At 43.5% G+C, this 27,216-nt stretch overlaps 1 protein-coding gene across 6 annotated transcripts in view; it reads left to right on the forward strand.

Moving 5' to 3' along the window:
• Positions 1-27,216, forward strand: part of MYOCD (myocardin) — a 218,657-nt gene that overhangs the window by 92,607 nt on the left and 98,834 nt on the right. Inside the window, exon 1 of one of the 6 annotated variants that reach the window (XM_002808117.4) lies at positions 26,303-26,679. The exons of 2 other annotated variants lie outside the window; for them this stretch is intronic. In XM_002808117.4, the coding sequence (XP_002808163.3) occupies positions 26,625-26,679 (55 nt within the window). In that variant the 5' untranslated portion in view covers positions 26,303-26,624. Of the gene's footprint in view, positions 1-26,302; positions 26,680-27,216 lie in introns of those variants that run through there. 3 more of the 6 variants (XM_015118612.3, XM_077970385.1, XM_077970383.1) reach the window with 3 other exon arrangements.

Raw genomic sequence — 27,216 nt, forward strand, 5'->3', positions numbered from 1 at the left:
CAGCAGTTTTGCAGCATGAAACAGCTGACCTGGCCCTTGAGCATGGGATCTTTTTTTATTTTAATTTTTTTTGAGACGGAGTCTCGCTCTGTCGCCCAGGCTGGAGTGCAGTGGCGCGATCTCGGCTCACTGCAAGCTCCGCCTCCCGGGTACACGCCATTCTCCTGCTTCAGCCTCCAGAGTAGCTGGGACTACAGGTGTCCGCCACTACGCCTGGCTAATTTTTTTGTATTTTTAGTAGAGACGGGGTTTCACCATGTTGGCCAGGATGGTCTCGATCTCCTGACCTCGTGATCCACCTGTCTCAGCCTCCCAAAGTGCTGGGATTACAGGCGTGAGCCCCCGCGCCGGACCAAGCATGGGATCTTTAACCCCATCACTAAACATGCAAGTTGATAAATAAGATGTAGTTTCATTTCCTGATTCTATGCCATTCTGTAAAGAATTACAAAAGTCCCTGATTGACATTCTAGTGGGAAAAGGGGGAAGATGGAAAATGAGAAGGTATTGAATCATCAGAATCATTAGAGGGGTATATTAGTTTGCTAGGGTTGCCATAATAAAGTATTACAGACTGGGTGGCTCAAAAAAACAAATTTGTTTTCTCATGGTTCTGGAGGCTTCAAATGCAAAATCAAAGCATCACAGGATTGGTATCTCCTGAGGCCTCTCTCCTTGGCTTGCAGATGGTCACCTTCTCACTGTGTCCTCACATGGTCTTTCCTCTGTGTATGTGCAACCCTGGTGACTCTGTATGTCCAAATTCCCGCTTCTTATAAGGACACCAGTCAGGTTGGAGTAGGGACTCAATACAATGACCTTAACAGTTTCATTTAACTTCATTACCTCTTTAAATGCCCTGTCTTCAAATACAGTCATATTCTGATGTACCAGGGGTTAAGACTTCAACATATGAATTTGGAGAGGGGGCACAATGCAGCCCAGAACAGGGAGGAAGCATCAAAAATACCAAAATCAAGCTTCAACTTCAGCACAAACTTTTCTCAAGACATATTTAGACATTGGACACAGGAAAATGGAAAGCTAAGTATGTTTTCTATGAGCAGTCATATGCTGGTAAATGTTTAACAAGCATCAGTCAGTGGCGGAGGGGGGAGCCATGATTTGTAGTGTTTGCCAATTTCAGTGGTGTAAATACTCCCACCACCATCTATTTTCAGTTAGCAATGTGGCGTCACTGAACACAGAGTTGGGAACACAGATTCACAGAGACTGAAGTAGTTGAATCTCACAAACCAGTGGGAGCTGGCTCCAGCATACCTGCTGATAATTAAAATGCAGAGTGATGTCACGGTGCCCTGGCCTGGCTCTCCCTTCCCACAGATGCCTCTAGGGTGAAGTCTCCACCTATTCTCTATGAGATACTGGATCTCTAATCTGGTAAACTAAAGATCTATAAATCTAAACATTTCCCCTTTCCCTTCATTTGGACCTGAAATATTTGAGTACCAATACTCAAAATCCTTGATAGAGACCATCTCATCTCTGAATACCAGACAAATCATCTGTTCAAATGATTGTGAAGCAAAGCAGCAGGATGTGAAAATATCCATCAACCCTCAAAAAGGGAACTGATTTGATAAATCAAAGAAATTACCCCATTTTAATAGTAGTTATTAAAATAATCATGGGCAACTTTATTTCTAATACATATTTTCAAAACTCATCAGGAAGATTTTACATTTATAAAAATAGTCCCATAAAGGAAGCAATCTGACATCAGAAAGTATTTATTAGCAATTTAAAAATGACAAATACCTTTAAAATGCAGTATATACCAAATGGATTCTGTCTAAAGTGGAATAATTTAATTACAGTGCAAGTTCAAAAGTTTCCCTATAACTTGGCATATGAGATCAACACAATAAAGTATTAAGAAGACGAGGAACCCAAGGAGAATGATCCAGAAGATCTAGTAGTTATGTGTAACAAGAATTCCTGAGTGATCAAAGTATTCAAAAGATTAACAGTCAAAGAAATAGAAGAAAATTATTCCTGAACTAATAAACATATGACTCTTCAGTGTAAAGGATTCACCGAGTATTACACAATGAATGAACTGAAACACACATCCAGACATCTTTTGTTTCCCCCTTTTTTTAAAAATTCAAGTTTTAGGGAGAAAAGAAATCCCACAAGCATCCAAATATGTTTAATATTTACCCACAAAAGAAAAAAGTCAATTCCACATCAAACTTCTTCTTCACAATACAAACACCAGAAGTCAACTCTACAAATTTTAGATAAGAAAAAACCATGGCAGGGGGAGACGCTCTCAGACATGCAGAGACTTTCCGTCTTCACCAGTACCTCAATCCCTGCAAAATAGACCAGAGAAGGTGCTGGCCCCAAAATAAACAGGTAAGCAAAATCTAAAATGATAATGCAAGATTGAAGAAGGCAAAGTGTAAATAAGAACAGTAATATTTAGACTAGAGTAAAGCTTCATGGTTTTTGTTAAAATGCTTTTGAGACGAAATGCAAATGTAAGGATAATTCTTGCCAAAAATACTCTATAATGGAAAAATAAATTTTTAAAGCCTAATTATTTTCATCTGGATTTAATATTTTTGGTCATTTCAACACACTTAAGAGACATCATTAACCAATTCCTTCAAAATTTCACCCATCTCTCACCTCTGTTCTCCGTTCTTATTTCTAACACCCCAGTACAGTCCCTCATTACATTTCAGCTAAATTACAAAGATAATTTCCTGACTTCTCTCCCAGTCTCCAGTTTTACACACTTCAATCCACCCTGCACAGATTAATCTTCTTAGAACACTATTTTTAGTATGTCATTTGTTGGCTCAAAATGTATATACAAGATGAAATTCAAACTTGCCAGCTTGTTATTCAAAGCCCTCTAAAGTCTGCCATGATCCTACCTTTATTTACAGGCTTATGCTGTACTACTTCTCAAAATGAACTCTCCATTCCAATACTGTCTACCTTTCCAATAGCCCTGAAACAGTTTTTTTTTTTTTTTTTTAAGAGACTGAGTGTCACTCTGTCACCAGGCTGGAGTGCAGTGGCACAATCTTGGGTCACTACAACCCCTGCCTCCCAGGTTCAAGTGATTCTCCTGCCTCAGCCTCCCAAGTAGCTGGGATTACAGGCATGCGCCACCACGCCCAGCTAATTTTTGTATTTTTCGTAGAGACGGTGTTTCAACATGTTGGCCAGGATGGTCTCAATCTCTTGACCTCATGATCCACCCACCTCGGCCTCCCAAAGTGCTGGGAATACAGGCGTGAGACATATTTTAACCATGTCTCCCTTTGTATCTTTCTGTGTACACACTTGAAGCCTCGTTTCACCTCCTTCCACTTCTACCTTCCCTGCTCCAACCTCCAGTTTCAACAAGTCATTCCTTTATTCTCTTTAAATGTGGTCTAGCCCAGTCCACAAAGAAATTTTCCCCTTCAGAATATCCAAGGAATTAGGTGTTGTATTCTAATACCTAATCAATAAACCCTACCTTGTATCATTATTTGCCATATATCATCAAATTTAACACTATTGATTGTGAGATAAACCATTACTTTATGTAAGACTAAAAAAGAAAAAAAAAAAAACCATTGCAAAGTACAGTGTGACATTCCATTGGTTTTAAGAGGCTTTAGTTTTTTAGCGATAGTAAAAGATGAAAATATGTGCATCTTAGGTTCCATAAGACACAGTAGGTGTTACATCATTCCTCTGTTCACTCACTAAATATCTCTTTGTTGCCTACTGTGTGCTCAGCACTGTTCACATTGTATCAGCAAACAACGCTGACAAGGCCTCTGCACTCAAGCTCATATTCTGCCAAAAAAAAAAATGACTTTTACACAAACACATGGAAGAACATACCATACTCATGGATAGGAGGAATCAATATTGTGAAAATGGCCATACTGCCCAAGGTAATTCATAGATTCAATGCCATCCCCATTAAGCTACCAATGACTTTCTTCACGTAATTGGAAAAAACTGCTTTAAAGTTCATATGGAACCAAAAAAGACCTTGCATTGCCAAGACAATCCTAAGCCAAAAGAACAAAGCTGGAGGCATCACGCTACCTGACTTCAAACTATACTACAAGGCTACAGTAACCAAAATAGCATGGTACTGGTACCAAAACAGAGATATAGACCAATGGAACAGAACAGAGCCCTCAGAAATAATACTACACATCTACAGCCATCTGATCTTTGGCAAACCTGACAAAAACAAGAAATGGGGAAAGGATTCCCTATTTAATAAATGGTGCTGGGAAAAGTGGCTAGCCATAAGTAGAAAGCTGAAACTGGATCCTTTCCTTACTGCTTATATGAAAATTAATTCACGATGGATTAGAGACTTAAATGTTAGACCTAAAACCATAAACACCCTAGAAGAAAACCTAGGTAATACCATTCAGGACATAGGCATGGGCAAGGACTTCATGTCAAAAACACCAAAAGCAATGGCAACAAAAGCCAAAATTGACAAATGGGATCTAATTAAACTAAAGAGCTTCTGCACAGCAAAAGAAACTACCATCAGAGTGAACAGGCAACCTACAGAATGGGAGAAAATTTTTGCAATCTACTCGTCAGACAAAGGGCTAATATCCAGAACCTATAAATAACTCAATCAAATTTACAAGAAAAGAACAAACAACCCCATCAAAAGTATGGGCAAAGAATATGAACAGACACTTCTCAAAAGAAGACATTCATACAGCCAACAGAAACCATCATTCTGGAAACCATCATTCTCAGCAAACTATCACAAGAACAGAAAACCAAATACCGCATGTTCTCACTCATAAGTGGGAATTGAACAATAAGATCACTTGGACACAGGAAGGGGAACATCACACACTGGGTCCTACTGTGGGGAGTGGGGAGGAGGGAGGGATAGCATTAGGAGATATACCTAATGTAAATGACGAGTTAATGGGTGCAGCACACCAACATGGCACATGTATACATATGTAACAAATCTGCACGTTGTGCACATGTACCCTAGAACTTACAATAATAAAAAAAAGAACAAACAAACAAACAAAAATGGTAGGAATGTATTTTAAAATGTAGCATGAAATTATATTCCTAAAAATGTATGTAATAGTAGCCACTGCAGCTATAGTCATTTGAAAATTGCATTTTTAGTCCCATAAAAGTAAAGCATTGACTGAAAATGTAGAAAATACCAATAAGGGTCGGGTGCTGTGGCTCAAACCTGTAATGCCAGCACTTTACAAGGCCAAGGTGGGAGGATTGCTTGAGCTCAGGAATTCAAGACCAGCCTGGGCAACATAGTGAGACCTTGTCTCTACAAAAAATTTTTTTAATGAGGCAGGAGGATTGCTTGAGCCCAGGAGGTTGAGGCTGCAGTGAGCCATGATCATGCCACTATACTTCTGCCTGAGTGACAGAAAAGAAAAACAAATCATTTACAATCCCACCACTGTGAATATTCCATTAGTTTACTAATCTGTCTCTTTATCTATAGTATACATTTTATTAAAAATGGTTGTAACAGAAGAAAAAAAATTGACTTTTACCAGCCCCTTCCCATGGATTGTAAGATCTTCAGAGACAAAGTACAAATAATGTCTTGTACTTTATCACCCACAGAATGCAACATTTCTCTGTTTTGCACATAGTAAACACCCTAAAGATTTACTGAGACAATGAATAAGAAAAAGGGACACAGGGCCGGGCGTGGTGGCTCACTCCTGCAATCCCAGCACTTTGGGAGGCTGAGGCGGGTGGATCACGAGGTCAGGAGATCGAGACCATCCTGGCTAACACGGTGAAACCTCGTCTCTACTAAAAATACAAAAAATTAGCCGGGTGTGGTGGCGGGTGCCTGTAGTCCCAGCTACTCGGGAGGCTGAGGCAGGAGAATGGCGTGAACCTGGGAGGTGGAGCTTGCAGTGAGCCGAGATCACCCCACTGCACTTCAGTCTGGGAGACACAGCGAGACTCCGTCTCAAAAAAAAAAAAAAAGAAAAAGGGACACAGGATATATATGTATATTATATATATATATATATATACACACACACACACTCTATTCTAAACTCAGGTACAGGAGAAAACACAATTTGTTAAAAGTAGTTAGATTGTAGACCTTTCAATATGAATGCCTTTACACTACTTCATAAAATAGGAAGGAAGAAAAAGTTTCCACACGAGTGGGTTGAAGCAATCCTGTTACATAGATGTGACTGCGGGAGGCCTCAGAGAGTCTCTGAGTGAATCAAATGAATAGAGAGAATTATAATTCGTGCATTATTCACACTGATTTATGAAATTGCTTTCTTCTCAGTTAATTAAAATAGCAAACCAACAGGCCCTTGTCACTGGCTGTCTTAAGATTTCTGGGTTTTTTTACTGTCGATGAGCCTAGAGTCCATGATGTCTAGAAATTAGCCTTTTTCTTGGGAATTCAATCAATGGGGTGGTTAGTGGACACACAGAAGTGAGCTGCCTAGGTAGGAGTGGGTGCAGACTGTCACCCCGCAGTCACATCTCAATGCAGTTTTGTCTCCCCTTCAACATTATTCAGGAATTTGGGGCTTCCTGAGGTTGCAGGATGTATCCCTTGAAAACAGCAAGGGCACATTGTGAGTCTTGATTAGCTGGGTTTCCTCATTCTGGAAGTTCATCCTCTTTGAGCACACTTCTTGGAGAACTGGGTGAAAGGAAATCTCTTAGGCTGCTGTTGGTGCTCATTCCGTAACGGGCTAATATCCAGAATCTACAAAGAACTTAAACAAATTTACGAGAAAAAAATCAAACAACCCCATCAAAAAGTGGGCAAAAGATAAGAACAGACACTTCTCAAAAGAAGACATTTATGCAGCCAACAGACACATGAAAAACTGCTCATCATCACTGGCCATCAGAGAAATGCAAATCAAAACCACAATGAGATACCATCTCACACCAGTTAGAATGGCGATCATTAAAAAGTCAGGAAACAACAGGTGCTGGAGAGGATGTGGAGAAATAGGAACACTTTTACACTGTTGGTGGGACTATAAACTAGTTCAACCATTGTGGAAAACAGTGTGGCGATTCCTCAAGGATCTAGAACTAGATGTACCATATGACCCAGCCATCCCATTACTGGGTATATACCCAAAGGATTACAAATCATGCTGCTATAAAGACACATGCACATGTATGTCTATTGCGGCACTATTCACAATAGCAAATACTTGGAACAAACCCAAATGTCCATCAGTGATAGACTGGATTAAGAAAATGTGGCACATATACACCATGGAATACTATGTAGCCATAAAAAAAGATGAGTTCATGTCCTTTGTAGTGACATGGATGAAGCCGGAAACCATCATTCTAAGCAAACTATCACAAGGACAGAAAACCAAACAACACATGTTCTCACTCATAGGTGGGAATTGAACAATGAGAACACTTGGACACAGGAAGGGGAACATCACACACTGGGGCCTGTCGTGGGGTTGGGGGAAGGGAGGGATAGCATTAGAAGATATACCTAATGTAAATGATGAGATAATGGGTGCAGCACACCAACATGGCACATATATACATATGTAACAAACCTGCACTTTGTGCACAAGTACCCTAGAACTTAAAGTATAATAAAAAACAAACAAACAAAGAAAGAAAGAGATTTGCAGTGTGCTAGGCTTGGTGTTAAATATTGGAGTACCTACAAAAAGAGGCAAACTATTTTCAGTACTCTCTTAAACTAGGATTTTTATGCTTTTAATTGTTCTATCTGGTTTTTGGTTTTGATAGTCACAACCATCCAGTGTAATAGCTAGGGGATATCTTTGTGTGTGTGTGTGTGTGTGTGTATAAATATTTTTGTTTTGCCATTTTTAAAGATCACCAGAATTTACAGATTATTTCTATGTTATACATCTTTTTAATGGACTTTTAATTGCATGCAATAAGGAAATAAATATTGCACTTGCCTCATGTCTTCCCACAATTTAAAATGAGTCTTGTGATGTGAGCCCAAAATGTTAAAACCATCTTCCTCATAGTGCCTTGTGGACTGATTTGTAGATTGCTGGATGTGGCTAAATCGAAAACTGCCCTAATGGGTCAGGGACTGTGTTAACTATGTTACAATGTCTTTACCGTTAATCCTCACCAGAGTCAACTCTAGAGGCTGGGAAGTCCAAGATCAAGGTGCCAGCAGATTCAGGGTCTGGTGAGGGCTTGTTCCTCATAGATGGCGCATTATATGTATCCTCACATGGAGAAAGGGTAGGTAGGGTACATCTTACTAGTCTCATTTAACAGATGATAAAAGTGAGGCCCAAAGAGGTGAGGCGAATTGCCAAAATTCAAATCGGAAAACAGGTCTCTCAAACTCAGGCCTCTTAACTGCAAATCCAACACTCTTTGAAAGACAATGCCTGTGAAGAGACAGGGATATGGTGAGCTGGAGGGAATTTTAAAGTGAATCCACAGAAATTATGCATATTATTCCAGAAACATCATTCATACCTTTCATCCCAAACACAAAAATGAAAGAATCATTTCAAAGAGTACCAAAAGAATGGGGGTATCAAAAGGATCACACATAAATGACATGTAGAGACTTCTGTGCAAACCCAATTAGCCAGAGAAAATGATAGGAAAATTTTAAATGTTCCCAAAGTGTCCTGTTTAATCCTCTGCCCTGGTCTATGGCTTGATCCGGACCAAAGAGCTCCAGATGGAACGGATAGAGAGTCTGGGGTCGGCGTGGTGTTGTATTATGACTGCAAGTTGGCATCTCGCCTGGCTGGGCCTTCACTCTGTCCTCCTGCATGACCTTAGCCCACTTTGGCTTGCTGAATTATTTAAATGTTGTACATTACTAGTTAATAGACACAACATATTGAAAGTTTTACAATCAAATATTTATGCGGCTAGAAAACATTTTACGTTATCTTTAAACAGCCATGTCATCTATTTATTTTCATTCTCTGATCTTTCTGTTTTGTATCAGAATCAGAGAATTTAGCCTATTTACCCAGAAGTAAATATTATGATGAAAACACAGGGCGGCTCAAAAGTAGACTTAGTGAAATGCAGAAGTATTTTTTGCCAGTATCAATTGCACAACAGCCGCTGCATGGTAATAAATTAAGAAATGTCTATGGGATGCCTGAAGTATGGTGGTTAAATCCTTCATGACTAGACGCTGTCTCTGCCTGCCTGATCCCCTGATGGCAGGATGTACCTGGATACATCTAGCAATTCTTTCTGGCCATTCATTCTTTTCTGCAATAGAGAGAAACTCTCCTGGGGCAATGAGGCAGCATTTGCAGGTGACTCCAATCAGGGAAATATATTTAATACTGAATCTTGGGTCGAAAGTAAGAGTTGACAGCCTATGGTCTGAAGTGTCCTGTTGGTAGTTAATGGTCACTAAGTTTTCAGCTTGGTCTCCTCCTTTCTTGCCAGATATTTCTAACTTCTGAGTGCTTCCCCCTAATTCTGTCCTGTATGGTTGCTTTACTAGATTTCAAGAGCTAGTCCCATGCACTTATCTCTTCCCCGGAGAGAGTATCTCCTCTTATCACTGAGTATCTCCAACCAGTATCTCCTCTTATCACTGAGTTAGAGAGAAAGACCCTCATTCTTCCTTTTTTTTTGGGGGGGGGACAAAGTCTCACTCTGTCCCCCAGGCTGGTTGCAGTGGTACAATCTCAGCTCACTGCAACCTCCGCCTCCTGGGTTCAAGTGATTCTTCTGCCTCAGTTGCCCGAGTAGCTGGGACTACAGGTGCCCACCACACCTGGCTAATTTTTTGTATTTTTAGTAGAGACGGGGTTTCACTGTGTTGGCCAGGATTGTCTTGATCTCCTGACCTCGTGATCTGCCCGCTTCGGCCTCCCAAAGTGCTGGGATTACAGGCGTGAGCCAACGCAACAGCCGCTCCTTCTTCTTTTACATACCACTTCCAAAGAACACTCACATAAGGAAGGGGTCAGAACTTCAGAGGGCCAGAAAGCACCATCCTCCGACGGGCCTTGGTCCCCAGCCTCTGACCTGAGGTGCTGAAGACCTAATTTCTGCCCCTTACCCTTAACCTGGTTCTTCTGGGCTATTTCTTGGGCGTTCTTGCTTCACCCAATTTCCTAACCTTTAACTCCACTACCAGTCAGTCTTACATCTGTCTTACCCTAAGGGTGAAGGCTGATAACCTTCTGCCCCCTGGGGGTTTCTTCCTTACCAGAAGCTTCCTTAGACTGGCGGAAGGTGGTGTATGGATTTAGGGCAAGTAACACCTGTGTCAGAATGGATGCTTCTGTCAGTAGCCTTAGGCAAACTCCTAACCTCCCTGAGCATCAGCTTTTTCCCCTACTATAGAGGAATGAAGCGCGAATAGTAGGATTGATGTAAGGAATAAATGTGGTTTATGTGTAAAGAACCTCATACTGTGTTTGGTCCAGAGTGAAGACTCATCAGCCAAGTAGTGGTAACTATTACTCCTACTGTTTGTGGTACAAATGCCCGGATTTCCGTAAAGCCTCCCCCAGGCCTGTTCCTCAATTTCTTCCTGATACTGACATGGTTTCTCTAAGTCATTACCTAAACATTAACTCTTAATCAGTGATTCATAACTACAAGATGATGTGGAAGATAGATGGGTGAAAGAAAATAAAAGAAAGTGAGAAAGAATGAGAAAAGATTGGCGGAAAATGCAAGTTAGAAAATCCATGCTTTAGAATAAAGTATTCATATATATATATATATATATTTTTTTTTTTTTTTTTTTTTTTTGAGACGGAGTTTTGCTCTTTTTGCCCAGGCTGGAGTGCGCCTCCCAGGTTCATGCAATTTTCCTGCCTGAGCCTCCTGAGTAGGTGAGATTACAGGCATGCGCCACCACGCCCGGCTAATTTTGTATTTTTAGTAGAGACAGGGTTTCACCATGTTGGTCAGGCTGGTCTCGAACTTCTGACCTCAGACGATCCACCTGCCACAGCCTCCCAAAGTGCTGGGATTACAGGCTTGAGCCACCGCACCCAGCCAAGTATTCATAATTTTAGGAATACAAATTCAGTAAAGCACAAATTTTTACTGAATATAAACTCAGAAAGTAAAGAATAAAGGTCCCTTTCTACGAGAGAAATGAGACATAAATGAGATAGGAACCCAAAAACAGGGAAGAGCTCCTGGGTCACAGAAACCCTGGTTCGAGTCCCCAAGTGAGTACCTGAGCGAATGGGTCCAGGGTCCATTGCACGGGCCTCAGCTTCCTCATCTCTGAAATGAGATGATATAACCAGATTCATTGGACAAACGCCTAGCAACTACTCACTGATCGCCTACTCTGGACAAGTTCTAGGCACTGAGGTTTCCAAGGAGCACAAGAGAATTAAGCTTCCTGCCCATATTCCAGTAGTAGAGACAGAAAAAAGCAGATAACTAAATGGAATAATTTGAATAATCAGGAACTTATAGAAAATTAATTGGATTGTAATTATTTGGGAGGAGTGGACTGCTTAAGATAGAAAAGTCAGAAAACTCGTTTCTGTGAGGCTTCTGTGAATGGAGTCCAGGCATGCAAAGATCTAGCGGCTGGACGTTCCAGGCAGTGTAGACTGCAAATGGCCATGGGGTGTGTGCAGAAGGAGAGGGGGCTGGTGTGGCCAGAGACCAGCAAAGAAGGAGAGCCTGGAATGAGGTTAGCAGGGCAGGCAGGTGCCAGGCTTGCGGGGATTCTAAGTTAGCAAGGAGCAGAGGGCATGTAAAAATCGGGCAAATGGAGGTGATTCTGACAAAAAGGGATATTCACAAAGTTGCGGGTGGGATAGGAAAACCACCAAACATAGTAGGTAGGACAGCAGACCCCTGACCACTCTTAGGACCGAAGAAATAGGAGAGAGTGGTCACTGGGACCACAGGGAGGGAGTCAAATAGAGAGAACTTCTTGGCTGGAGTGCTGGCGGGGACCCTGGGAAATAAATGCCCTGACCTCACCCTTTGTCTCCCTCCAATCCCCAGTAGAACTCCCCATTAGCTGAACACACCCAGAAGCCAAAGGGCAAGGGAGTCTACTAATGCAGGTCCTATTGAGCAGCCTCCCTGGGGACCCCCCAGGGTGAAGAGTGGGACTAGAGAAGAAGGAGGAAGATACAGAGGGGCAAAGCAAAGCTGTCAGGAGATAGAGCTGCTGTGATAAGGTGTTCGCTTTATGCTAATGGCACTGGCAAAGCTGCAGGAGAGTTTTAAGCAAGGGAATACTTGGACATGATTTATGTTAAAAGATCTTTCTGGTTGCTGTGTGGAGCCAGACTTAGAGAGGCTAGATCAGAAGTTGGGAGAATATTCAGGAGGCAATTACACCATCTAAGTAAGAAATGCATGCTAATATGGTTCAGCATGATGGCTGAACATAAAGAGAAAGAAATGGATTTATAACACACATTGGTATAAAAATTAAAAAAAAAAAATCCCAAGTTCTACCATTGCCGTGAGCTAAAGTGAAGCTTTCATGCAGCCCTAATGGAAAATAAGAACATATGTGCACCGTGCCTGCTGCAAACCCTGGAACTTCTGGCCAATACCAACTCATGTTGCTTTTACGGTGCAAAGAGCATTGAGATAAATTTATCAGCTCTATGCCATTTTTATTTATAATAAGGAGAAAGAAAATAAAAGAATTTTCCAAGCCCGGCATGTAGAAAGATGATTTGTTCAGTCAACCCGGCAAATAACAAATAGTAAAGTCTTCCAGTTTTATTGTTGGTGTTATCATAAAGAACAGGCTGTGCTTATTATCTGGTTAAAGGGGGTTCTTTCTGTGTGATGTTGAAGTGAGTTATAATCTTTAATAAACAAATAACATCGATGTTTTTTTCATTTCATAGTCATGGATGTCTGTAGAATTGTCTTCTCTCTCTCTCTCTCTGGTGATGCTTTTGTCAGACATCAGAAATGCTTTTGCTGTGTCCCCAGACGTGAGGTGTCATTTCCAACTATAGAGTCGTGAGGCTGTTTCTAAATTTCATCAATGCTTCTTCAAGGACCAGTCTATACCAATGATGGCAGCTTAATGGCTCCTGTCCCAATCCCGAGACATTAATTCACTCCTGGCAAGTTCCAGTGTCCCGTAATAAACCTATGTAGACTATTAAAGTTATATTCTCAGGTGAGGTAAGCCTAGCATAGAATGAGGTCACAGAGCAAAGGGAACCGTGGAAAGGTGGTTTGGTCACTCTGCACATAAAAGATGTAATAAATATTGTTTAGAGAACTGATCGGTTTTTGCAAAATTTACGTATAAGGGTCAAAACTCCTAGTATTTTTAAAAACAAAGAATAAATACGTGAGTACTTCAGACACATCTGAGGTCAAATGTCAGCCCCTATGCTCACCAAATTGCTTCTCCTCTGTAAGCAGGGCTACCCCTAGAAGATGCAAGGGCTTTGCATATATGTGTGTGTGTGTGTGTGTGTGTATATATATATAAATATATATAGCAGGGATCCCATCTGTATAAATAATTTGAGTCACAGAAAATCAGCATATCAGCTCCATCCTCGAGGCCCAGTCTTGTGCTGATTCCACAGAAGAAATAATGCACAAGCCAAAGGAAGTTATCAGCTCACTAGGCTACCCTCCCAAAACCAGGTGTGATCATGGGGACCCAGGACAGTTCAGGAGGCTCAAGTTTCAGAGCTCGTTTGGGCATCTGGTTGATCCCACCACAGGACAGAGGGTTGGAGAGTACCCTGAGGGAAAACAACAGGAACTAGGGAGAGGGTCCTACCTTATGTGACATGGGGTCAGAACACCTAGCCGAGATGCTGCCTCTCGCCTCCACAGTTCCCAGGTACCACAGGAAGACTTAAAAGATTTCAAGAGAGGCACTCCAAAGTATGGGAGGATCCCTGAGATGTGGCATCTGGGATGGAGGCCCTACTTGCATTGATCTAAGGATGGTACTCTCTCTGAACCTCAGTTTCCCTATCCGTAGGATGGGAATAAAAATTGTACCTACTTGCTAAGGTTATTGTTAAGTATTAAGTGAGATAATACCACCATTCAGATTCCTAGCACATAGTAAGCATTCACTCAATATTGGCTAATGTTGTACTCATGTGTATATATAAATACATACACATAAATAAGGGTGTTGTAGCCCAATTTCAGAAAACGGATATGTTCATCAGCATTTAACATCGGACTCTATTCCCCAGCAGGTGTGATATGCCTGTCTTCAAAAACCACTGGGGAGCAAGCTCAAATACAGCCAAAGGAAAGAAAGAGAGGACACAAAAATCTTATGGAACGATTAGCTTTAGTTTCACAGAGTTCTGCCCAAGCAGATATTCGTCTGCAGGGTTTATTTTTTTTCCTTTCAAATAGGGCAGAAACAACACTTCCAAAATGAAATGCCTCAAAACTGAATATAATTGTTTCCATTGTTATAATTAATTTAAGCATGAAGCATTCCTCATTTGTATTTTGAGTGAAGGCTTCAGAAAACTCAGAAGTCCGCCAACCCAGGCCGACATCTCAGGGGGTCTGATGGCAGCATCCCTGGAGATTGTCCCACCCCACCTTGCAGGGGCACCACGGCAGCCACAAGGCACTGATTTCATGCAATGCCAGCCTGGTCTGATGGAACTGGATGCCGTTTAAATGATATTGAACTTTCCCCTGGTTTGTAATTGGTCTGACTATTTTACCACAAAAAATAGTTATTTCCCAAAGGATCACCATTACAGAGTCTGAATATGTGGCATTTGTAGAGTACTTTAGAATAGATGAGGTGTTTCTTTGCTCTTTAGCTTTGCCTGTAAATGGATGGATTGGTGCGTAGGGATTCTAGCATTATCATCATCATTGCCATCACCACCATTATCATCATAATCATCGTCAACATCATCGTCATGGCTCTCATTTGTAGGAAATCTATCATGTACCAGGCTTTGTCCTGAGTGTTTTCTTTATATCTGTTTACCCACTGAATTCTCTCCATAACCTATGAGCTAGATATCCTTGCTTACAGATGAAGAAACCAAGGCACAAAGAACAGAGAGGTTAAGTTAGTTGCCCAAGGTCACACAGGTGACAAAAGGTGGAGTTACGGAATTGCATTCTGGTGCCAGGCTCCAGAACCCGTATCCTTTGCCTTAACTAGCCTCTGTGCTGCTATAGCCAAAGATGAAGACATACAAAGCTACCAATGACTAGGTGTTTCATTAATCTTCTCTCCCAACTGAAGCCATCTACAGCCACATAAATTTTATCGGATCTTCTAGGATTCTTATTTGGTCATTTTGAACAAATTTTCTGTCAAACACACTGGAAGATATCCTAGACGCGTGTCTTGAAAGCCATAGACGCAGTTACTGTTCTTTAGTTTTAAATGATAATGTAACAAAATCCTGGTTTTATTAATGGAATGGGTCAGTACCAAGGTCAGTTCGTAATAAAGAATTTTCCAGAAAAAAAAGAAAAAAAAGGAATTGGCAACGTACTGTAAGAAAAGACTGCATGAGCCAGGAAGCAACTTAGAGATGTTTAAATTTTCCCTGACATGAAGGCTGGCCACCCAGGGGAATAAAAAAACCACCTGTCCCAGGCAGGCAGGGATTCAGGCAGGGCATGTAGATACCCAGAGAGGGAAACCTGGGCAGGCTTCTGAGTCATCTGTCACATTAGAGGCCCCATGTGTCCATGAGTCACACAGAAGCCTTGCGACCAAGACCTCGTCTTAGGTCTGTCTCCAGCTAGAGAGGCCACTGTTGGTGAATCAGTGACTCTTTGTCCTGTGTCCATTTTTTCAATGGTACAAAAGTTTCTTAAGTCTCTCAAAGGATTGTGATGAAAAATCACAAAGGAAAATGCACACAAACGGGCTTTAAAAAGTTACAATTACATATGACGTTGGAGAAAAGAAGCATAAAAACAGTGCAACTGTGAAACAGGAAGGTCCTTGTCAAGACAGGCGTATGACAGCTAAGGGCTGTGAACTGCTCCTGGGATATTGGGCAGGTTAAAGTCTGAGGACCGCTTGAGTCAGTTTCTATAAAACTAGCATATCTGCTCAAATCTTAGGCGCAAAAAGGAATTTTGCTCCAAAAACCTTCAGTGGATCTGAATGTCCCTTGGCCATTTGCTGGATTTAATGATTAAGTTTTCTTTGAGTGAACACCGGGTTCCTGAGACCGGCTTCCTGAGAGTATCGCTGGTGGACAAGCCTCCCACCGTGAATTTTCTTTGCTGTTATTATAGCTGGTTTTAATAGCATCTGGAATTTTTCCTTTTCAGACATTCTCACTTGGAATGTACTAATTTTCATAGTCAGATGTTGGTTTTAGCTAATTTGTTGTAACTCTCTGAATGGGCCATGCTATTATCAGAGAGAGAAAAATATCTTTCCCAGTGTCCCCTAAAATGAAAAGCCCCCCTTCCTGACGCACAGCCCTGGAGATGCTGGGGGAGGTGAAGAGACTTAGAAAGCTCTTGAGGAGGGCTGGGCACAGTGGCTCATGCCTGTAATCCCGGCACTTTGGGAGGCCGAGATGGGTGGATCATGAGGTCAGGAGTTCAAGACCAACCTGGCCAAGATGGTGAAACCCCACGTCTACTAAAAATACAAAAATTAGCCAGACGTGGTGGCAGGCACCTGTAATCCCAGCTACTCGGGAGGCTGAGGCAGAGATTGCCTGAACCCGGGAGGCGGAGCTTGCAGTGAGCCAAGATCGCGCCACTGCACTCCAGCCTGGGCGACAGAGCAAGACTCCATCTACCAAAAAAAAAAAAAAAAAAAAGACATGCCTTAGGGGTGGGGGGAGGGACAGCATTAGGAGATATACCTAATGTAAATGACGAGTTAATGGGTACAGCACACCAACATGGCACATGTATATATATGTAACAAACCTGCACGTTGTACACATGTACCATAGAACTTAAAGTATAATTAAAAAGAAAAAAAAAAGGAAAGCTCTTGAGGAATTTCTGTCCACTAAATAGTACTGCCGGACTTCCTCCGCCCCCTCCTCAGTCCCGTTGCATACAGGGTGGTGCTTCACCATTCCTTAGCCATAATAGGCATCCTGAGTTAATGAGATGAGGCATGCATGATTTGTAAGGTCACCTGAAGCAGGTCAGGGATTTATGGGCCTCCATTCTGTTTTCTGCAAAGCGGGGGAGATAGTAAGCAAACTGAGAGAAGGGAGGAGTTAGGAAACAGAATGCAACCAGTTGCAAAAAAAGAAAGAAAGAAAAGAAAAACATTTAGAAGAGAAAGTAAACTCCCAGATCACACTTTACGAACCAGAAGAGGTTTAAGTGTATAGCGTTGTATTAGGCCCTGAACAGAGTGAATCAGAACAAAACAGTTGCTACACCCGAGCATCACACAACAAACCCCTGTTGGGCAGCTGCTTTTTGAAAGCCTCAATATATCATGCCTTGGTAGAATCAAAGGATACAGGACCAGCCAAAGCTCTCAAGAAGTGTGTAATCTATTCGCGGAAGAAAAGACAAAAGACAACAAACACTATTCTGTATATAATAATTCAAATACAAATTATGTCAAAGGGCAGTTTATTATGGAAAGAATAATAGAAAATTAGCAAAATAGTAATAAAAGGAAATATAGATAATGGGTTATAAACATAAATGAAAACTATATTCCTATGCTCCAGGAGCCTTCAAACCAGTGAAGGAATTGTTATGCTAAAAAATAGTAGATGTCCCAGGCACGTGGCTCATGACTACAATCCCAACACTTTGAGAAGCCGAGGCACTCAGATTGCTTGAGCCCAAGAGTTTGAGACCAGCTTGGGCAACATGGCAAAATCCCTTCTCTACAAAAAATACAAAAATTAGCAGGGTATGGGGATGAGGTGGGAGGATCCCTTGAGCCTAGGAGGCGGAAGCTACAGTGAGCCAAGATCACACCATTGCACTCCAACCTGGGCAACAGAGTAAGACCCTGTCTCAAATAAAATAAAATAATAAAATAAAATAAAAAGTAAAGTTAAAAATAAAAATAATTGATGATACTTTGAAAATGCAATAACAGGCCGGGCACGGTGGCTCACACTTGTAATCCCAGCACTTTAGGAGGCCAAGGCAGGTGGAGTTCAGGAGCTCACTTGAGTTCAGGAGTTCGAGACCAGCCTGGCCAACATGGTGAAAGCCCATCTCTACTAAAAATAAAAAACATTAGCTGGCATGCTGGCAGGTGCCTGTAATCCCTGCTGCTCAGGAGGCTAAGGCAGGAGCATCGCGGGAGATGGAGGTTCCAATGAGCTGAGATCGCACCACTGCACTGCAGCCTGGGTGACAAGAGCAAAACTTCATAGAACGAAGGAAAGGAAGGAAGGAAGGAAGGAAGGAAGGAAGGAAGGAAGGAAGGAAGGAAGGAAGGAAGGAAGGAAGGGAGGGAGGGAGGGAGGGAGGGAGGGTGGGAGGGAGGGAGGGAGGGAAAGAACAAGGTTGGGAAGAAAGGGGAGGAAATAAAGTAGGAGAAATTGACAAGGGCCATAGTATGTGGAGCTTTCTATGTCACACTTAGGAGCATGGACATAATTCTTTGGCACAAGAGAGCCAAAAAGGAGTTTAGGCAGGAAGCAACATGATCCGCCTTATGATTTAGGATTATCCCTTTGGTGACAATGTGGAAGATGGACTGGAGCAGGGAAAGCCTAAGAGGAAGAAGACCACTCAAGAGACATATGTAATAAACCAGGGGAAAAATCAACAAGAGCTTGAAATAAGGAAGAGGCATTAGCGATAAATAAAGGAGGTACATTCCATAGATATTTTGGGAGGAGAATGGATATGGCATGGTGATCGATTGAGGATAGAGAGAACGCAGAAACACAGATTGTGGCCATTGTCCCCAAACTAGTAATTATGTGGACACTTTTTCCGATTCATTGGAATGAGCAGGAAAGTTCAAGAAAGAAAGTGTGGGGAAAAGGATTAGGTCTGAAGGGAAGCTTAATGAGAAGAAGTGGTTAAACTTGGTTTTGCACCTGTTATTGTCAAAGAGCTTTTGGGAAATCAAGTGGAGAAAGCATTCGGATATATGGGTCTAGAGCAAAAGAGAAGAATTTCAGAAAGATATACAGCTTCGGAAGGAGTTCTAAGAGGAAGAAAAGAAGCAGCAATGATCAATTTTAATAGAACTTGGAAAAACAAAGATGGATAAGTGTCTACTGGAAGACTGAGTGGTCATTACTCACATTGACACTGTTAAAATAGAGGGAAAAAAAAAAACAAGTAAAGTTGAAGAATTTGCACCCTGAAAATTGCACCTACCCAGTAATGAATGACAACTATGAGTTCATCTCCATGCAACACACTTCTCCATTGTCCCTATTCTCTATGACAAACAAGTCACAGCAGTGAGACAGTCCTCTCAGATATAACTTGGAGCCCAAGGACACTATCATTACATGGGTCCAATGCAAACAAGCTTGGGCAATATCTCTGTGTCATATAATCTAAAGGCAAGAACGGAGCTGGAATCACGAATGGTTTGCGTTTACACACTGCCGGAACGCTCACCGTTTCTATTCTACACTCCTCTTCACCCCTCTTAAAGTGAGAGTAGCAAGGAACCAGGAAGACAAAGAAGAGGCCACACAGGGGTGCATGACTTTCAGCACGGTGACCCTGCTATCTAGTAAATGTGGCCCAACCCAGTGGCTCCAAATTGGGATGAGCCAATTGTATTCCCTTTTCTTGGGCAGCAACTAGGATGGAGAAGTGCAAAGAGAGAGAGGAAGGGTGAAAAGCATTGCTGACTGTCAGGCAGACTCAGAAGGGGCTATGACCGATCCTGCAACGGAGACTGCTTTCTTTACGTTGTTTAAATCTTTGTTTAAATTAGGCAAAAATCCTTTTACATTCACTTTTATGAAAGAAAGCAGGTTATGTTAATAGTGTGGCTGACACGAGTTCCATCTGTGCTTTCGTGACATTAACTCATAGAATAATGACACCGGATTTCTAGTTTGTTGAGAGTTTGTGGATGACCCCTACCACGATATTCTTAGCCCCTAGAGGTTCCAGACCATATCTGCTTTATCTTTATATTCCTTAGAGTGCTAGAACACAGTCCGTGCTTAATAAATATTTCTGGAATGGAAAGAAATTGAAAGGCTGAGGCTGCATTTCTTAAATAGGTAATTCTTTAAGTAGGTAACTTGATGGTACATACTTCATTCTCCCTACTGCAGTCAAGCTCTTGGAAAGCAGAGGATAAATTTCAGAACAGAGTTCACCAAGAAGGTTCATAAGGGTCTGACTCAGTGTGCAGACCTGCTCTATTGGCTCCAGAGCTGGACTGACCCTTCCTCCCCACCGCCCCCTCCACACACACACAGACACACAGTCTCTTGCATGGGCCTTGTGGGTGCTGGGAGTAACTGGGGGTTTTAGAGAGTTCAAGGTGGAAAGGAGAGAAAGCAGGATGCAATTAGAAAGCATCTCTACATTACCATTTCTGGTCAAATTGACTAAAGAATCTTAGAAATAAAAAAATACTAAATCTTCCATGCTACTGTTAGGTTGTGATTTCATTGCTTTTTCTATGTAAAAAGTCAACCTTGCACTTAAAATCACATTTATAATTTTGCATTCATTTTTTAAAGAACCCTCAAATTTTATGAGACTCCTGGCTGACCTATAGTGTTTTAATACATTTTTTAAAATTACAGATAGTTCTTTTTTTTTTTTTTTTTTTTTAGAGACAGAGTCTGGCTTTGTCATCCAGGCTGGAGTGCAGTGGCGTGATCTCGGCTCACTGCAACCTCTACCTCCCAGGTTCAAGCAATTCTCCTGCCTCAGCCTCCCAAGTGATTTTTATATTTTTAGTAGAGACCGGATTTCACCATATTGGTCAGGCTGGTCTCGAACTCCTGACCTTGTGATCCACCCGCCTCAGCCTCCCAAAGTGCTGGGATTACAGGCATGAGCCACCGCGCCCGGCCTAGTTGTTCATATTTTTAAAAGCCAATACCTTTAACATTACAACCTGGATTTCCAGTGTCTTTGAACAGTAAAGGAGTATAGCAGTGAGGGCCTGTGTTCCTTCCCTCATGGCTACAGTCACCTAGAGCTAGATCATGGCTGCCCTCCTTGGATGAGCCATCTGCTGTCCAGCTGGTTTCAGGAATCCCCCTTCTGCCTACATTTTCTCTTACCTCTGGGTCACTCGACTCATTTGAGTTTGCAAACCTGTCTCTCTATGCATGCCTGCCAGGCACTTGCCACAGTGACTTGCTCACAACCCTAAATGCATTTGCTTTTCCTTTTTCTTTTTTTGAGACAAGGTCTCACTCTGTCACCCAGGCTGGAGTGCAGTGACACAATCATGGCTCACTGCAGCCTCAACTTCCTGGGCTCAGGTGATTATGTGATTCTCCCATCTCAGCTTCCCATGTAGCTGGGACTACAGGCATGTGCCACCACGCCTGACTTTTGTGTGTGTGTGTGTGTGTGTGTGTGTGTGTGTTTAGTAGAGATGGAGTTTCATCATGTTTCCCAGGCTGCTCTCAAACTCCTGGGCTCAAGTGATCCACCTGCCTTGATCTCCCAAAGTGCTGGGATTACAGGTGTGAGCCACCATGCCTGGCCCCCTAAATGCATCTTAAATGAACTAATGAAAGATGAACAAATGCTTCCCTGAAGTTACTTATTCACCGATGTGTGAGAGAGAAAAAGAGAAAATAGACAAGAGGTGATACTGGAGAGAGGTCCTAAGAACTGTTCATGAGATCCATTCACACAATAATGACCTTGGTGGAGGAAGGGGATTTGCTAAGAGAGGACCACAGGGAGAATTCGAGGTCCTGAGGCCAACATAGGTGAGCTGTCCCTCTGCTCACCACACTGTCCCCTGTCTGTGACCCAGCCACTGACCTCATGGTGCTCCTAGGAAAGGAGATGTGTAAGGGGTCAAGATTTAAGCTAATGACTCTGCACTGTACTTTGGACTCACACCAATGGACATAATCACTTCCATTGTGGCTGAAGGCTGAGGACCACAGCTTCAGAAGGCAGAATTGAAAGGTGACCTCTCAATGAGCTATCCCCTTGGATAATCTTCTCCTCTTCAATATGGGAGAGACCAGTGACTGTGATGGAGGCACTGTTATGATTAGTTACATTATTTGGCAAAGATGAAGAGGTTTTTCAGACATAATTAAAGTTCCTAATTACTATGACTTTGGATTAAAAGAAAGATGATCCTGGGTGAGCCTGACCTAATCAGGTGAACCCTTTAAAAGAGGACATTCTCAGCCAGGCGTGGTGGCTAACGCGTGTAATCCCAACACTCTGGGAGGCCAAGGAGGGCAGATCACCTGAGGTCGGGAGTTCGAGACTAGCCTGACCAACATGGAGAAACCCCTTCTCTATTAAAAATGCAAAAATTAGCCAGGGTGGTGGCACATGCCTGTAATCTCAGCTACTCAGGAGGCTGAGGCAGGAGAATCGCTTGAGCTAGGGTGGCGGAGGTTGCAGTGAGCCGAGATTGCGCCATTACACTCCAGCCTGGGCAACAAGGGTGAAACTCCGGCTCAGAAAAGGAAAAAAGAAAAAAAAAAAAGACATTCTCCTGCTGGCCTTGGAAAAAAAGCCAGCCATTGTGAGTTCTAACACTGCAAACACCTGAATTCTATCAACAACCAGTAAGCTCGGAGGGGGACACGGAGCTTCTCATGGGACTACCACCCCAGCCAGTGCCTTGAGTGCAGCATTGTTAGACCCTAAGCAGAGGTCCCAGATAATCCATGCCTGGACTCCTGACCATGAAAACTGTGAGATAGTAAATAGGTGCATTGTTTTAAGCTGCTGAATGTCTAGCAACTTATTACACAGGTAACTAACAGCAAAGGAGAGAAAGATAAAATGAAGGGGAAGGAGACAGAACTGCTTGGAATCTTCATGAGTGATCGGAGGTGGTTGGGGCAAGGGAAGTAAAAAGAAGGGTCTAAAACACACCAGGTCCAGGCACGGTGCCTTATACCTGTAATCCCAGTGCTTTGGGAGGCCAAGGCAGGCGGATCACCTGAGCTCAGGAGTTCAAGACCAGCTTGGTTGGTCTTGATGGAGTGAAGTCCCATCTCTACTAAATATACAAAATTATCTGGGCTCAGTGGCACGCATCTATAATCCCAGCTACTCGGGAGGCTGAGGCAGGGAGAGTCTCTTGAACCCGGGAGGCAAGGTTGCAGTGAGCCCAGATCGCACCACTGTACTCCAGCCTGTGTAACAGAGCAAGACTCTGTCTCAAAATAATAAAAAAATAAAACACACCAAGAAGAATTGTTCTGGGCACCCCACATGTATTGTTTCATTTAAACATCCCAACTCTTCCCGGAAGTCAATATTTCTAACTCCATTTTATAGATAAGATGTTGAGCATCCCAGAGAACCCCAGTACTTCACTCCAAAGTACAGGGGTATCCTGATTCAAAGATCTTTCTCACACTGGAGGCTCATGTCTTGCCTCTGCGTCACACCACGGGCTTACTCCAGGCCCCAGGAAAGAAGGCCATGGAGTAGCCTGGCAAGGGGAACACACTCCAAGGTGGTGACATTGCAGGACAGAGCCTGGCGGCATGCCACTGCTGCGTTAGCCCTGCTGCTTCTGAGCACAGCAGCTTAGGAGTTTCGTTTTCCTTGGGAACATCTTCTCCAGATTCCATCCCTCTCCATTTTTTTTTTTTTTTTTTAAACCAAAAGTGCTTGGCTAGAGAGGAGAAATGATGAACTTCTATATGAGCATATTTATAACCATAGATGTTCCAAGCCATAGGGGGTGTAAATTTCAGGACCTATGTCAGTAACTCCACACTGTGGTGGGAAAATTGAGGGGGTCTGTGGTTACTGGCATTTCCCAAACTCACTGAAAAAAAGAAACTGTGCTTCCCTACACACGCACATACACGTGCACACACACACACACACTCCACACATACACACGCACACTCCCAGGCCTGCAGAGAGAAAAAACAACCTACTCCTGGCCAACTCATCTAGGTCATGCAGACCCTACATTCAATGCTGGCTTCAGCTAATTTCACCCCAACTTGCACTGAAAAAATAATTCTCTGCCAAGTTGCCATGTATCTCTTCTCAGCCCCAAAGCCTTCGGGATAAAAATCTGTTTGGCGTTTTCTTTTTTCTTTTTTTAATGTTGCTCAAAATAGTTTTCCCTGCTCAGATAATTTTGCAATATTCCTTATCCCACCAATCTCTTCCCCGCAGAGTACCTCCCTGCCACACACATCTCAAAGCCGGTTCGGAGCCCTTCCAGACTCCTGTGTGCACCCGTTCCCAAACCTCCCTCCACTGAAGACCAGGGGGCTAGGGGTTGACTGAAGACCAGGAGAGGTAGAAGAGAAAGAAAGAGCTCAGGCGGAATCATGCCCTCTCCCCCCATGTTCATGTCCTAATCCCAGGAATCTGTGAATAGGTTACATTATACGGCAAAGGGAATCCAGGCAGTAGATGAGATTAGGGAGGATAATAAACTGACTTTATGATAGAGTTTAGTTTTGCAGTAAGGTGAATGTAGAAGAGGGAAGCAGAAGGTGGGGAAGGGAGCGTTAAAGCAATAAGATGCAATAAGAACTTGACCCATGATTGCTGGCTTCGAAAATGGTGGAAGGGGCCACGAGCCAAGAACTCGGGCAGCCTCTAGAAGCTGGAAAAAGTGAGGAAATCGATTTTCCCCTAGAGCCTCCAGAAACGGATGCAGCCCTGTCGACACCTTGATTTTGACCCACTGAGACCCACTTTGGACTTCTGACCTCCATAACGGCAGGATAATAAATGTGTGTTGTTTTAAGCCACTAAATTCGTGGTAATTTGTTATAGCAGGAATGGGAAAATGATGTTACATAACCGCTGAGATGCTCCTGCACCCCAAATCAGCCTAGAGTCAGGCGCCTAGGCCAGGACTAGATCCCCAAAGGGAACATGGATGGCTTGTTCTTTCTCGTCTTTGACACATCAGCAAGAAGGTGTCTATCCCTGAAGACCTTATTTACGAAAACGACCCACTCAGATCCAGAGAGTAAGCTCAAGGGTTAACCCCTCTAATGTGTTTTCAGCAACAGGGCATGGGGCAGAGGCCGGGACTCAGGACATTAGAGGTTGTCCCCATGAGCTATTGTCACCTCGGGTCTCCATCTGCCACCGACTGATTTTTTAAGGACTCACAGTAGAGACATAGGCAGGCTTGTGTGTAATAGACGACGGCCGGGGCCCACGTGCATATGAAGTTGCAAATAAACCCTAATTATATACGTATATAGAGTGGTTTTTATGTTCTGAGCCACCAACTATTAAACCAGCTTCTTGAGAGATGGGTCTTTGTTTTATTTCATTGATCCATGTGCCTATAACACCTCGGCCAGATGCACAAGTAACTCTGGGTCGGTTACGGAATGGATTTTCCCCTAACGACAGATTCATTCGTAGGCAGAGTTCTTGAGCCTTCCCAAGCTAAGCCCAATCCGAGGTCTGACTTGCCCCCTGCTCCGGAGCCCCTCCCTGTTTAGAGCCCGGTAAGTTTTTCACTCCGACCCAGGTATCTTTTCCCATTCCCTCGGGGTTATGAGGTGTGAGCGCTGTGTCGCAGCTGGATCTCCAGATGCACCGAGTCACATTTGTCTCCCAAAAAAGCATATCCTAGAAAAATGAAAGTTTTTCCATTTTCCCCGTGGAAAGTCATCTAAGTCCCGTATTGGAGCTGCGAGATACAAAATCGTCTCTGCCAGTGCCCTGAGCCCCCTCCAACCCAGGGGAATGCGTGGGCTCCGGTCCGTCGGAAGCTTTTCTTCTGAGGGGTCCAGCGTATTTCCAAATTGCCCCGAGCGAGCCGTCCCGCGGGCGCGCACGCCCTTTCGCGCAGCCTTTGAAGCCTGCTGGCGGGAGATCCCGGCCGCTTCCCTTTTGCAGGCAGAAGCCCGGCCGGGGAAGCCCCGGCTGCGCACGCCCATCCCCAGGCCCCCGGAGCTCCCAGCGGCCGCCGCAGCCCCGCGCACCACCTGCAAGCCCCGTGGCGTCGCAGCCCTTCCGTCTTTCCTCTGGGCATCGCTCCTTAGCTCGCGCCCTTCTCCCAGATTCCCGACCCCCGGCCCTGCTCCCGCCCTCTGCGCCTCGGCAGCTGCTGGGCCCGCTGCAAAGAGTTAAGAGCCGGTTCCCGAGACGGCTCCGGCGGCTCCAGGTCCCCAGGCCCCGCTCGCCGCTCCTGATTGGCTGAGCGCCTGTCAGTAGTAAAGAGTATCAGATGGCAAAGTTGGGACCTTCATAAAGGCGTGGTGGCGATTCTCCGCAATCGCCGGCAGCCTATGACATCAGCCAGGAACGCCTGGGATGCCGCTGCTCCTGGCCAACCTCCGAGGAGGAGGAGGGTCCCGCCGGCTAAGAGTTAATTAGCCCCGCACTGCGAGGGGGGAGGCGCCAGTTTTCTGGGGACACTGGCTGCCACTGTACTCCTACCCAGGGGAGCTCACGGAGAGTTGGATGAATTCTGGGTTGTTAGCTGCGGTCAGCTGGGCTCCCGGGAGCCTGTTGCTGGTGGAGAACAGGGGGCGCCTGGCCAAGGGACCAGCGGCTTGCTGAGACTCAACATGACACTCCTGGGGTCTGAGCATTCCTTGCTGATTAGGAGCAAGTTCAGATCAGGTAGGGCGAAGGCATTTAGCATTCCTTCTTAAACTTTCCTCTTCTGCAATTCTCAACTCTAGAACTGCTTTCCAATAAATGTTTCAAAGCCTGCCAGGTCTCCCGCAACTTTGTTCCCCAAAAGCACATTGTGGAAGCGAAGAATTTTATTTGACTTTGGGGGCCTTTCGTGTCTTCCGTTTTAAGTGCTTTGGGTGGTTGAGTGTGGTTGTTCATCTGTGAAAAGGCCAATCCTTTTTTATTTTATTTTATCTTATTTTATCTGCATCTATGAATAGAAATTTTGGAGGGGTACATTCGGAGGGAGCAACTTTGGAAATGAACAAATAAGGGATTTCAAGTTTGGAAGCTGCGTAGTATCAGTTATAATCGCTGAGAAGATGAACCTGATGTTGTGTGTTAGGTGCAGGGGTCACTTAAAATGTAGCTAATCCAAACAAATGTATTTCCCAAAAAAAGTCACTTGGGGGAAGTAAAAATAGCAAATTTGGAGCACACCAAGTATTTAAAATGACATCACTGTAGGAAAAAAAAGAA

The sequence above is a fragment of the Macaca mulatta genome, chromosome 16 (assembly GCF_049350105.2).
Source record: "Macaca mulatta isolate MMU2019108-1 chromosome 16, T2T-MMU8v2.0, whole genome shotgun sequence".
In the NCBI taxonomy this organism is placed as follows: domain Eukaryota; kingdom Metazoa; phylum Chordata; class Mammalia; order Primates; family Cercopithecidae; genus Macaca; species Macaca mulatta.